The sequence below is a fragment of the Leuresthes tenuis genome, unplaced genomic scaffold, assembly GCF_036924035.1.
Source record: "Leuresthes tenuis unplaced genomic scaffold, fLeuTen1.0.hap1 SCAF_6, whole genome shotgun sequence".
Lineage (NCBI taxonomy): Eukaryota > Metazoa > Chordata > Actinopteri > Atheriniformes > Atherinopsidae > Leuresthes > Leuresthes tenuis.
In genome coordinates this window covers 21414348-21427463 of record NW_027325360.1, presented here as the reverse complement: position 1 = coordinate 21427463, position 13116 = coordinate 21414348, and the positions used below count along the sequence as shown (strand labels likewise).

General features: G+C 38.1%; 1 protein-coding gene across 1 annotated transcript; it reads right to left on the bottom strand.

The window, feature by feature from the left end:
• Positions 1-2483: 2483 nt before the first annotated feature.
• gda (guanine deaminase) lies at positions 2484-12765 on the bottom strand. Its single transcript, XM_072388181.1, has 14 exons — positions 12585-12765; positions 11613-11701; positions 11262-11433; positions 10936-11023; positions 8841-8946; positions 7568-7595; positions 7325-7432; positions 7057-7164; positions 6842-6939; positions 6519-6586; positions 6106-6252; positions 4286-4404; positions 4156-4183; positions 2484-4060 (listed from the first exon to the last, which is right to left on the bottom strand). Exons 1-14 carry the CDS (start codon positions 12711-12713, stop codon positions 3984-3986), a joined length of 1365 nt encoding a protein of 454 aa, XP_072244282.1. The 5' UTR covers positions 12714-12765; the 3' UTR covers positions 2484-3983.
• Positions 12766-13116: the final 351 nt, after the last annotated feature.

The window sequence follows — 13116 nt, the reverse complement described above, 5'->3', positions numbered from 1 at the left end:
GTTATCCGCTAGGCTTAGAAGACACATCTGTGTCAATGAAAGTACTGAGCCATCTTCATGTGTTCTCCAGCAGCCTCCCATCCACTCCGTGTTTCTCAGGCCCCTCCTCCAGGGCCTGAGACCCTTTCCCCCGGCATGTTCATCCAAAGCCCGAAACAGAGGCATGGCTGGATTTCAGCTGCTTTCAGAGCTGAGGAGGATGTTCGATCCGTGCGCCGATAAACAAATTATGAACAGCATGGAAAAAAAGAGACATGTATTTTCTTATAAATAAAAAAAAAGAAGCTTTTCTTAATTAAATTTTTGTTAACAATTTGCTCAGTTGATTATTACTTTTAGGTTAAGACTGACACAACTAGTAGTCAAACGCAAAATTAACTGAATTCATGAAGTGATTCCGTATGGCGGTAGGAAACTATACTGTGCAAAACCGCCACACCTTGACTTTGGACGATAACTGGAATGACTTTGCTGGTTTCAATCAGGCAATGAAAAATATAATCATATATTCTACTGATCAATCTAGTTTTCCTCAAAAGTTCAAAGAAATATTTTTTGGCATTTAGGCTTTTCTAACATCTCACTAAAGAATCACCAACATCTCCATTCATTTCACATTTTCTGTCCCTGATCAATAAATCTGACAACTGCTTGTCGATAGAAACCAACCAACGGTTGGACAGGGAATAGATCTCTCTCTTATCGTTCCTGACACAATTTTTTATTCTTTTTTTCTCTTACTTCTCTGTTTATTCTAATTTTAGCTTATGTTTATCACCTACACTTAACTCACAAAAAATGTCGTTTAACTTTCTTAAACTTATTGTCAACAGCTTGGTCTCTACCTTCTTCTTCTTCTGCGGCTGTTTCTTTCTCCTCCCCCTCCTCTATTCTTCTTCTTCTACTACTACTTCTGTTTCTGCTTCTTCTTCTTTTGTGAGGATTAACGGCAGCGATCAACCTCGAAGTTGCATTACTGCCATCTTCTTGACCTAGCGTTCCACGTTTATTTTCGAAAGTCCTGTAATTTTCAAATATCTTATTAACCAGGGTCTCCCCTGTCCTCCACATCCAAAAGTCTAAATACTTTTGACTCAGTCATCTGCTCTCCTCATCCCAGTAATCATGATATAGCTATCTACTTCATATCTGCCACACAATATGCTTAGGCTACATGTTCGACTGTTTCTTGTTAACTTATCCAAGTTATTGCAACTTCTTCTTTTTTGTATCTTGCCCCATTTTTAATTCTCTTGTTAATTCTACCTTTTATTGCATAGAAGAGTCTACCTCCTGTTTCCTAATCCCAATGCTGTTGCCATGTTTGAAAAATGCTACTTTTGACTAAACTCTTCTCCTCTGACCTTGATAATCAAATTTTACATCTTCCACTTGCTTCTTAACAGTTTGTATAGCTAACTTATCCATATTCTCATTTCCTGGGGTGCCACAACAAGCAATCCCCTTAACGTAGAGCTAAGAGGCAATTTTGTGAGTGAAATGTTTTATCCACTTGTGTCATACAGTGACTTACTTTAACTGATATGATTATTACTGTTGTTGCTTCATGCAACATTTGCTTAATCACTATTTAAGAATTTTAAAGTTGGAACTGTTCCGAATATGTTTGAGCATATATTTAACTTGTGTTTAAAAGTTAAAGGATCAAAATATGATATTTCAAACCTCAAAATGGTAGCAAAGAACTATTTGTTCTAACTTTCAAAGAAATTGAGGTAATATTTTCAAATTTTCTACTTTTTAAAACGACAAAGGAAAAAAAATGCAAGACCCCAACTTTAGCTTGGTGCTTGAATTTATTTTGATGTATATTAACATTAAACAAATGTAAATTAAACAAATGGGGAAAGAATGACTCAGGAGTTTCAAATTTAACACCCCGGGAAAATCTACACAGCCTCCGTGAGATAATGAAAAACCAACAGCAGGTTTGAACCAAGAACCGTCTTGCTGTGAGACAGTAAGGCTACCCAGTGAATGGAAGAACCACAAATTCTAAAACTAAATAACGAAACCAAAATTGAAATTTAAGAAGAAACACTTTCCTTGATGGAGAGGAGTCAGTTCTTGTTCTTGCCTGCCACTACATAAATATAATCCCTTCAGACTTTTGTCACCTTAGTCTTGGCCATAGAGTTGATTGATCTACATATGTACATATATATTATGGCATGCCGTCCAGGAAATTAATCTTTGAATATATGGAATGAAACTTTGAATATATTGAATGAAACTCTGAATATATTGAATGAAACTCTGAATATATTGAATGAAACTCTGAATACATTGAATGAAACTCTGAATACATTGAATGAAACTTGACTGACGTCAGAACTCATGGAAGTGCCTGCGGCCATCTTGTCTAAAGTGTGGCTACTGTGGCGAAAAGCGAATGACAATGAGTCAGTCCGCTCGGAATCTCGTAGGAGGAATATTAAAACAATATTAAAAACAGCAAAATAGACTTTGTGGTATTCTTTAATCATTTTATTTAATTATGTAACAGTTATGATGTGATATGCCATGATAAAAATTTGCAACATTTTCAGTAAAAAAAAAAACTTTCGATATTTCATGTTGTCAAGAAAAGTGCTATTTCTGAGTCTATATTTCTCTAAGTTGCCAGATCATTAAAAGGGAGCTTGTAAAGATAACATAAATACAAAGGTCTGTAATATTTGGATCAGTGAAACATCTAAGTAATAAAACCATTTGGACTGTGCAGTGGCGTGCAGTGGAGGGGGGCCCAATTGTTGAAAAACGTATGCTAAAGGGCCCACTTGGGAGCCAAAACGTGTGCTAAAGTGCCCTCTCAGTAGCCAAAATGCGTGCTAAAGTGCCCAAAATGTGTGTTAAAGTGCCCTCTCGGGAGACAAAACATGTGCTAAACTGCCCTCAAGTGCCCACTTGGGGGTCAAAATGCGTGCTAAACTGCCCTCTACAGTGGTGAGGACGCGCTGTATGTGCCCTTTTTTTTCTTTCCGTCCCTGCTCTTCAAAAAGTCTGTGCACGCCACTGGGAATCTGTTTAAATTTCACATCGATATCATGGCTGATTCCTGTGGATAATGAGGTAAATCAAGTAAATTATTTTACAAATCAATGTTTTAAAAAAAATAATTTTTCACTTTAACTCTGCAATCTGCAACACACTCTCCTGTACCAAAAACAAACAAAAAAAGGAAAGAGAGAATACTATGCAGCCAAGAGAATACTATGAAATAGTATCATCATGTGCCTCTGCTGGTTTGAGTGCTTTTATTGCTGCATTTCAATGGAGTGTACAGTGAAAAAATGAATCAGTTACGATTAGAACTCAAATCGCTTCTTGTCATTGTCTTCCAAAGCATTTTCCAGCAACACAAGCATGAAAATGGGATCATCAAACCACTGCAGTAAATCCGGTCAGGCTTTGCAGCTTCTCTACACCAAGCACACTAAGCAGCACCACGTTTTATGTTTATAGGTTACTTCAATTTAATCATCACCTTTATATATCAACAAGTAACTGAAAATCTCAATCTTCAACATAGTACAAAGGTTACTGAAACCTGTATTTGTATTGCTGTTATTTTAAATAGGTTTAAGTAAGTACAAAAAAAGTCTGCACATTCAAAAGGACTTGTTTATTATCTAAAGTTGGCGTGTGAAAAGTCGGAAAAATGACTAACTCTTAGCAACAATTAACTGAAAAAAATTTCACAGCACTTTAAAAGTCCCTTGTTTCCAGATTATAAGGCCAGCAGGTATCTTGAACGCCTTAAAGACCAGACTGAATTCAAGCTTAGCCGACCTCCGGCTTGTATGACCAGCACTGCACTGCATCTTTTGTTCTATAATCGAGATCTAAAATGTTTGTGGCAATACTAAATGTCCTTCTCTGTTAGTCTACAGTTGCACAGAAATCCAGTCCATGCACCCACGGGGCATCTTTATTACTCTTAGGATGGAGGACTGAAAAGTTCACGCTGATGTTGGCTCTGTGAATGGTACTACCTTCCTCCCAGCTACAAACACCTCCACTATGTTACGATCATCACCTGCCAAAGAACAGGAAAATGACAAGTGAAGACATTAGAGAAATGTTTGAATTAAAGAGTAAAATGAATAAACTAAAAAGTAAACTAACACTCACCCAAATTCAAGAACTTTTCCAAAAGAAGCTGAAATCCAAATGATTACAAATCAAATTGTTAAACTGAAATAAGAGTATTCAATTTTATTAGCATGTATGCAGATAAGTTAAACAATGACCAGTTACCAACCTTCGGTGCCTCATGCTGGATCAGGTCGATGGGTCCATCAGAAGCCGCTACATTAACTCTCAGGGCATCAAAGTCTTTGCCCACTTCAAAGTTTCCAGTCTGGTCATCCAGGGACAGGGCTATAAACAGAAAGCATTTTGTAGAAGAAATTGTTGTCTTCCTTCAAATCAAATTACACTCTCTTTAGTTTAGGTTTTGAATCAGAAATTTCTGCTGCAGCACTCCGATAAAGTGTGGAAAAGATAATGGGCCTCATGCAACAACCACTTGTACGAACAGATTTGTTCTTAAATTGTCCGTACAAATGATTTAAGAAAATTTGCGCAATCACCATTTTTTTCGTATTTTAAGTTTTCTTTCAGATACGAACAGAATTTACGAGTGATCCAGACCTGTCGTAGGAGTTTTGTTAAAAAAAGTCCACTGTTATTCGAATCAAGTTTGCTTGACCAATGGATTGTATCTTTAATTACTTTGAAGCAATCATAAATAGATATATACATTATACAACATAATTATGCTGACATTATTCTGTTTGACTTAAATTATGCACTAACTGAAGGTTAATTTAACTCTGTTCAACAAGGTCAATGGGAAGTGGAACCAGTGGCTGACTGGCTACTTTTGGATGCCTTAGTGCGTCAGGCTCTTGGAAGAGAGCGTGTGCTCCAAGACGTGTAGATATCTTTGCGGAGACAGAGGAATGGCTGACATCGTGATTTAGATTGTCAAGGACTGCGCTGCTGCATATATGCAGCTTGCTATAGCCACAACTCCAGAGAGAAACACGCCGGTCAAACCCAATTCCACCACACGTCCAGGTCCTCACCACCCTTGGATTTTTGACTGCGGTCAAATGAGCCGTCATTCGTCAAGCTTGTGTGTGTGTCCCTTTTTACACATTTTTACTGGACTGTAATATAACTTCGGTCCATGAGTTCTGACAATGGTTTGACTTCAGAACCATCCTGACTTAATGCTCAGTCATTATCAAACATTTTTACTGTATCATTTAGGAGAAATTTTGGTTTGTTTGCACCAGAAAAGCTCTCATACTCCATATTTACTGTACAATAACAACAATTTGGTTCATAAGTTCTGACAATGATTGGTACAGTTGACTTCAGAACCATCCTGACTACATGCTCAGTCATTATTATTACAAACATTTTTACTGTATAATTTTTCAGAAATCAGTTGTCTTTTAGCTCAGTCATTTTTAATTTTTGACAATGGTTTACAGTACAGGGTTATACTCATGATTGTCACAGTTAAAAAAAACCTCCATGTGATAGCTATACATGTTGGAATTATATCACAACTTTAACAAGAAAAACGTAGATGTGTGAGTATAAAGTGAATATGCAATATAAACATCGGATCAACATAGTTAACAAAGTTAACTGGACCAACCAAGTAAAAATGTTTGATAGTGACTGAGGAAGTTGTCAGGATGCTCCTGAAGTCAACCAACCAACCAACCATTGTACCAATCATTGTCAGAACTTATGGACCAAAGTGTCGTTATTGCACTGAAAATAGCTTCAGTTTTGATTTATAATAAAGAGTTTGTTCTAAGTGCTAAATGATCGGATCTCTCTGTCTCCTCAGTGATGGATGAGTGCATTCACACCTGTCAAAAGACTCCAACTTCCACAAGTGGTTGAGTTCCCAAAGATTCATATTAATGCCAGGGGTGAACTGGGCTTTAGAATGATCAATGCCAACAGGAAAATAAGACTAACCTATGAGCTGATCATTTGAAGTCTTCTTGTTTAGACAATGCTGTTTCTAAGAGACAGCTGTTTCCTGTGTCTCACCTTGGCTGCCTCCCAGTGTAGCAAGTCTGAACACCTCCTCAAAGGTGAGTGTTTCATGATCTGGGTTCTGGATTGTCAGGACTTTGGATGCATCCAGAGCTCTCCTCACAGCATCAAGCATAGAAGAAGAGTAGCCCCCTGCCACATCTGATGCAGCACCACAAACATACACAATAAAACAAAAATAAGCATACAGACGAAGTTACAATAATTTACATTTTAATATGTATTGTGAATATAAAAACTGATGCATCCATTATAAAGTATCAGATCATTTAAACACAAGCCATCTTTTCTTTTTTTCTTCAGTGGCCTGACCTGCATGCAGCCCTCTCAGCTGACTGCACTCACCAGAATGTTCTTGAAACTTTGAAGCGAGGCTTCAAATCTTAGACTTGAAAACAAGTACACACCTGTGCCAAGTCCTAACTTCACTTTGTGATTCAGGACATTGCGGACATCTAACACACCGCTGCACAACCTGGGTAGAGAAAGAGGAATTAAGAATAGAAACTGTTAAAAATGACCCTGTAGCACAGAGTGGTTTGTCAAATACAATCTAATTTCAGCACACTGCATTGCATAAATGCTGCATGTTCATTACAATCTGATATTGATAAATTACATTGCATGTTAAACTGTATTGCTTTTCACATAAAATCTGTTTTTTGCTAATCTTATATGACCTTAGTTCGTGGTGTTTGGTGCCACATAGAAGTTCTGAGTAGAGACTTACGAAAAGTTGGAATTAGGGCAGTGGGACAAAGAGGTTCCTGTCTCCCTGAACAGAGCCAGCTCTTTATCACTGAGATGGCAGCCATGGGCCATCACTGTCTGTGAACCACCCACATCATGACCAACATCAGCGTTTGTCTGCTTTTATGTTGGCTTTCATATTTTTTGCAGAAAAATGTTTACTGCGTGCAGTTAGAGCTGATGTTGTGTCCTCACCTTGTCAGTGAGCAGGTTGCATTTGTGATAGACATCCGTATAAGACTCTGAGTCAGGAAACAGCTCCTGCACAAGCTTCAGCTCCTCAGTGTTTTCACTAATATGACTCTGAAAATAAGAGCACGCAAACAAACAGCACTTTAAGAGATCGTTTGGACGATGAATGCTAAAAGGGCTGTGTAATATCATCATGGGCGCATTTACTTCATTGTTCAAAAACAGTCTCTGTGGAAACAGTCTCCTGGGTAAGTTGCCACAGTGAACTTGCCTGAATGTGCAGGTTGTTATTCTTTGCAATAGCTCCCAGCTGTACAAGCAAAGCTTCTGTGCAGGATGGAGCGAAACGGGGAGTCACCACCGGCTTCACGAGAGGGTACTGTCACAACCCCAGTCCCCAAAAACAGTGAAGACAGAGAGAAATCGAAACACAAACAAAAGACAATATGAACCACTTTGGTCTTACACAGATGGTTATTTTGTTTGCTCTGTTTATTTTATCAGACAATCTTACCTCTTTCTTCGAGAGCTCTTTGATGAACCTCAAAGGAACAAAACATTGACTGTTAATTTAGCCAAGCCACATTTACATGCCATTATTTTATACATCTGCAACTCAAATCTGCAGCAGCCTCTCAACGACATCAAGTGTCAACTATCCTAAATAAGAATTGGCAAAAGGGAAATCATAAGCGAAGGCTCAATAATACAAAAACTGCCTCATTATTGTATAGGCAGTCTGGAGCTATGAGACATTCCTCATTATAGGAGAGACACACTGCGCTGCATAGAAAGGCCACCGCCAAATCACCATGCAGCCTTGTCACAATTAACATGAAACAGGTCAGGCCCAAGAAAAAGTAAGTAGACTCTGGCTTTTCATAAACCCTCTAATTGACTGAGTGACCAGTAGAGGCTAAACATCCAACGTCTAGGGTAGTGTTGCCTTTGCTACTGAAGTGTGTGGTATCTTAGTACACAGACTTAAATAGCTCTTATGGATGGCTATGAGTTAGGGATTTAAACACATCGCTAAATTATTTTGAATATATCATTCAACTTATAAGAACAAACTTTCAGCTAAAGAACAAGCTATCTAATGCATAAAAGAAAAGAAAGGATGATTGTACACATTTAGACAGCATATACAGTCAAAGTAGGCCTTTTGGAATAATGTACTCTTGACATACAAACAAAAGACAATAGAGCGATTTTTTTGAGAAGAATCTCAAACCAGCAGTGAAGCACAGTGGTGAAAGGTTTTTTAGGGTAGCTTGCTATTATTGATTCAACGTTGTTTTCTGTATCTTATCAAAGACTGCTTGAAGATAATGGGGCAGCAAGTTGAACTTGAACTCTTACAGGATAATAATGATCCTCAGCACTTTGGCAATCCACCAACAAACAAACTTCTTTGGAGAAAAGAAATGGATGTTTTTGGAATGGCAGTAAAGGCCAAGATTTGAATCACACTGAAATGTTATCTGGGTATCTGAAACTTACAGTACATGTAAGAACAAGTGGACATTAATTAAAAAAAAACCTACATAATGTTATTTCAATTGAAGGGGGCAATAAGAAATTTGGCCTCTGAGGCCAAATGGTTATTATTTTTCACAGAGTTATACTCCAAATTGTATCGTTGATTTCATCTCCTAAATGAATGAAGAAGCCATTTCCCCTAGGACTTGATTCAAGCTTTTCTAATACACATATGTCCAAAAGCCCACAATTTCAAGGACGTTCTTCTTTTCACAACTGTACTAATTTTAACAGCGGAGGCTTACCGATAGGTTTCATCTTGAGACTCCTGAATGGTTTCTTTGTAATGCTTCACGGAGTTGTTTCTGTCCATGCACACCTTTCCAACCAGTGCACGCTGTCCGAAGTCATCTGCAACAATCAGAAGTGTTCACGGATGCATCATCAAAGGTTCCGAATTCTATTTTGGGGGTCAACTGGAAGAGTTTTGCGTTCAATTATGTTAAAAAACACACTATTTCTCTCATACTGTAAATCATGTATGACGTGGTGATGCTGATACACAATGCAAGAAAAGTCTGACACTGAGACCGTGAAGTGGAACACACGAGGGAATCACATTAGTGTGTTTCCAGTTGTGACATGCCGTGGCAAAAGTTCCCAGTCACAGCACTAAATTTCAGCCATGGACATGAAAATGCTCAACACCCACACATGTGACAGGATTGATTAGTTTTGCTTTGAAATGTTCCTGTTGTCCTCATCTGTTAAGGTTCAAGAAAAAAAAAAAGCACCTTTTTGTCCATTCCCAGCATCCATCATTAACCATAGCAGTGACGTAACAGACCTTTTCATGCCAGAAGTTTTTGCTCCTCATAACAACAAATGAACAGGTACAGTTGATGACAAAACCACTAAAACCACTTCATGCCATTAACGTAAACTAGTTGCATGACCCTAACTCGCTGATTTTTGTTACTCACTTGAATGATTAACAGAACCTATGACACATAGAGCTTTATGACCAGCCCGTGTCTGTTGTGACAGACGTTTGTGTGGTGATGGAGATCTGCTTTAACAAGTATTATAGACATAGATTAGCAGTTGGTTATGGTTTGTGTACAGGTTTGGATCCAGGAGTTTCTGTGCACACAGTGACAGTTTTGCGTACACAGTGTACATGTACAAACCCTGTATGCCCCCTGCCTCTTGCCCAATGACAGCAGGAATAGGCTTCAGCCGCCCACCCCCCCACCCCCCGCAACCATAAATTCGATTAAGCGGGTATAGAAAATGGATGAATGTGCAAATACATATATGTATATACACATTCATCCAAAAAACTATATATGTACATATATATATATATATGTATATATATTTATATCTGTACATCTGTACATATCTTCACACACTACAAAGTTAAACTAATTAATTCAACATACATAGTGAGACATTTTAAATGTGATGCAAAATACTGAAACATGGTTATGCACCCACACCTATGCTTACGTTGATCATTTCTCTATACAAAGGATCAGCTCGTCAGAACAGTACAAAGTTGAGGGTACAATGACCCCGATTACATAAATTGACCATGTAATCCTGCCAAAGCCAGTGTTCGATTCAGTATGGTTGCTTCGTTACACATTTATGCGAGCGTGTGTTCTGTATTATGCAATATCGCACTGAAATGATAAGGACAAGGCATAAAGGTGAAGGACCATTCTGTTTTTAAAGACATGTCAGCTGAGTAGAGAGTAAACATGGTCAAAGAAGGCTTAAACAACTGGGCTTGAACTTATGGGTTAATGTCATTTATCATATTCCTCACCACGGACAAACAAAACGTGATGTTCATGGTTCCATTTTTAACGTTAACTTTGCTTATAAAAGTTACTGAAAGCCTTTATGACATGACAGACTAACTAGGGACTGCTTTTTATGCAGTATGTCACAATTAATCTCTCCACATACGTTTTTTTGGGGGATTACACATCCTTCGGCATGTTATACAGCTCCTTTGTGCATGCAAAAAGTCTGAAAAGTTACAAAGAAAATGTACACAAAAGAGTGTACATTTCCTCTTTCAAAGAAACCCCGGGTGTTGAATTCACAGAAGTGAGAGAAGTGCTGGATCGTGTTTTTTTTTTAGCATGAAAGTATTTTAATCTTTTCCAGTCAACCCTCAAAATAGAACCACATAAATAGAGAATGGGAAAGAGTGTTAGACTAATTTATTATTACTCTTCATTTACTTTTATGACAACTTGCCATATGCATTTATGATTTGTTTCCACGAAGAGAAACGGAAACACACAGAAAACAATGAAGAAGGTCAACGCTAATAAGTTATAGTTTTAGGTGAAAAAGTGTGCATTAAAGAGTTGGACATCTTACTTGCAATCTGACCCAACAAAAGAGAGGCATCCGTGTGTATAGTTGCAAAGTAGCATGCTGTAGTAGTTCCGTTTCTTAAGGTCCTTTTCTGTGAATCACAGTCAACATATTACAGGATTAACACCTAATGTAGGCATTTTTTCTGTTGTGTAGCCTATGTTGCAGTGGAGAGCAATTCCAGTTACACAACTGTAAACGTATAGTGTCAATCCTAGTTTGTTCAAAGAGTGCCACAAAGCTCAGTTTTTGGCTTCCTGCAGGTCTTTCATTCGCACAAACTGTTTTAATCACGATGGGCATTTATTTCAAGATGCAAGCAAACTCACCACTACTTGAGTGTAGACCTTCTGGGCAAATTCTAAGTCCTTAAAGCGTGACTCCACTGGAAAGGTGTAAGTATTGAGCCACTGCAGTAAAGGCAAGTCCAAAGCTGTGCCAGCGTAGCTATACTGAGATGCATGGATGTGGGTGTCTATCATTCCTGGTATGAAGAACTCACTGTGGTGGAGCAGGACATGAGAGTAGTTTAAACATATGTTGTTGTTTTTTTATTCAAATATATATATATTTGCTCATATCCATTGACCAACATCACTAAACAGTTACTTACTGGAGTCCAATCATTTCAAGTTCTGTAAATCTACTTATAAAGTAATTCATGTATTTGCTGTACTTACTGTTTTGCCAGTTCAGTCACTTCAGATGTGCTGAATCCAAAGGTCTGAGACAGCCTCTGTAACTCCTTGCCCTCCCCAATGAAAGCAATCTGATGGCAGAATGTTAATCAACTAAGAGTTAATGGAATAAAGTGTGATTTCGAGAGAATGTTTGTCTGGACTCTAAACTTTGAGAGCAAATATTAAACCTGTGTGCTCAAGAGTAAAGGACCCTAATGAGGTACATTTACTCTACTACTGTTCGTAAATACAAGTTTTGTAAATGGTCCATTACGTCTTTATTTCCTTGACCTTTTAGAGACAAATGTGGTATTTTCTTTTTCTCGTTTCCTTATGTAGAACTAACAATGCTGGACTACTACCTAAAATATAATCATTTTACTTTGTAGTGTAATCGCGTTATACTTTTACTTGAGATAAGACAATAAATAATAAGTTGTTTGTTTCTGCAAGACTACATTCTAAAGAATAGATCTCTCAAGGTTGTTATGTATCTTACATTCATCAACAGTTTCATTTTGAGTTATTGTGCGCCGCAAAATGATGACAATTGCATTTGGAAATTCTGTTGAACAGGTATTGCCACATTTAATGTCTTTGACAAGGAGTCTGACTTTTTTTATCTTTCAGTATCGCTCTTCCATATTGTGGAGAACTCGGGTGAGGCTATTTGTCCCTGGTTGGTTAAACCATGCTGAAAACATTTAAACCTTACCTGTTCTAAGATATTTGAGAATGTCATTGTGTCCTTGCTTTTATGATAAGGGTTTTAGTCAGGGCTATACTGTAAAAGTGGCTCAGCAACAGGTCAACGCAGCAACGGCATAACAGTTTTAAAGATTTACCCCAAATTCAACATAAAATTCGGTGGTAAGAGGAGAAACAATCAGCAAGAACTTTAATAAATTAGTGACCCCCTCCCCAACAAACAACTAATTAGAAATAATAATGATAACAAATAATTTGACCGACCTTCCCCTCAGTATTCACACCCAGAAGCGCATCCTCCAGGATCTGCAGAGCGGTTTGTTGGGTCGAGTGGACAAATGTTCCCCTGTAGACGTGCGCAATTGCGTTGCTGGACCTCTCAGAGTGTGCCATGCTTCCACTTAAAGTTAAGTTGAGTCGAGGGAGTGAAGTACCTGCCGCAGGGCAAGCGAATTTTATCCTCGGGATCGCCCAAACACCACCCACTAGGAGGCAAGCTGGTGAGTGGTAGTTAGAGTCATAGCCAGACTCTCAAACATACAGTCACTTATGCAATAGTTGCTGCATTCGAGTTTCTGAACGCGACTTTTAAAAAAACGTCAATTAACATTTTATTTTTTTGAATAACGCAGCTTGTTACTGCTACGATATTATCAACGATATTATATTGAAACTTAGTTTTAATGGCTGCTTAGTCCACCATTTTATCTTTGAGAACCGTTAAATTGGTGTCTGCAAGTCATATCAATCGTCAGTGTTTTGGTCCATGGAATTAAGGAATGGAGAACTCAGCAGG

Coding starts and splice junctions, on each gene's coding strand:
- gda (XM_072388181.1), bottom strand. CDS start 12,713: ATGGCACACTCTGAGAGGTCCAGCAACGCAATTGCGCACGTCTACAGG. Junction 8,947..10,935: donor TTTGTTGGGTCAGATTGCAA/GTAAGATGTCCA, acceptor TGATTGTTGCAG/ATGACTTCGGACAGCGTGCA. Junction 4,184..4,285: donor TCCAGCATGAGGCACCGAAG/GTTGGTAACTGG, acceptor TTTGGATTTCAG/CTTCTTTTGGAAAAGTTCTT.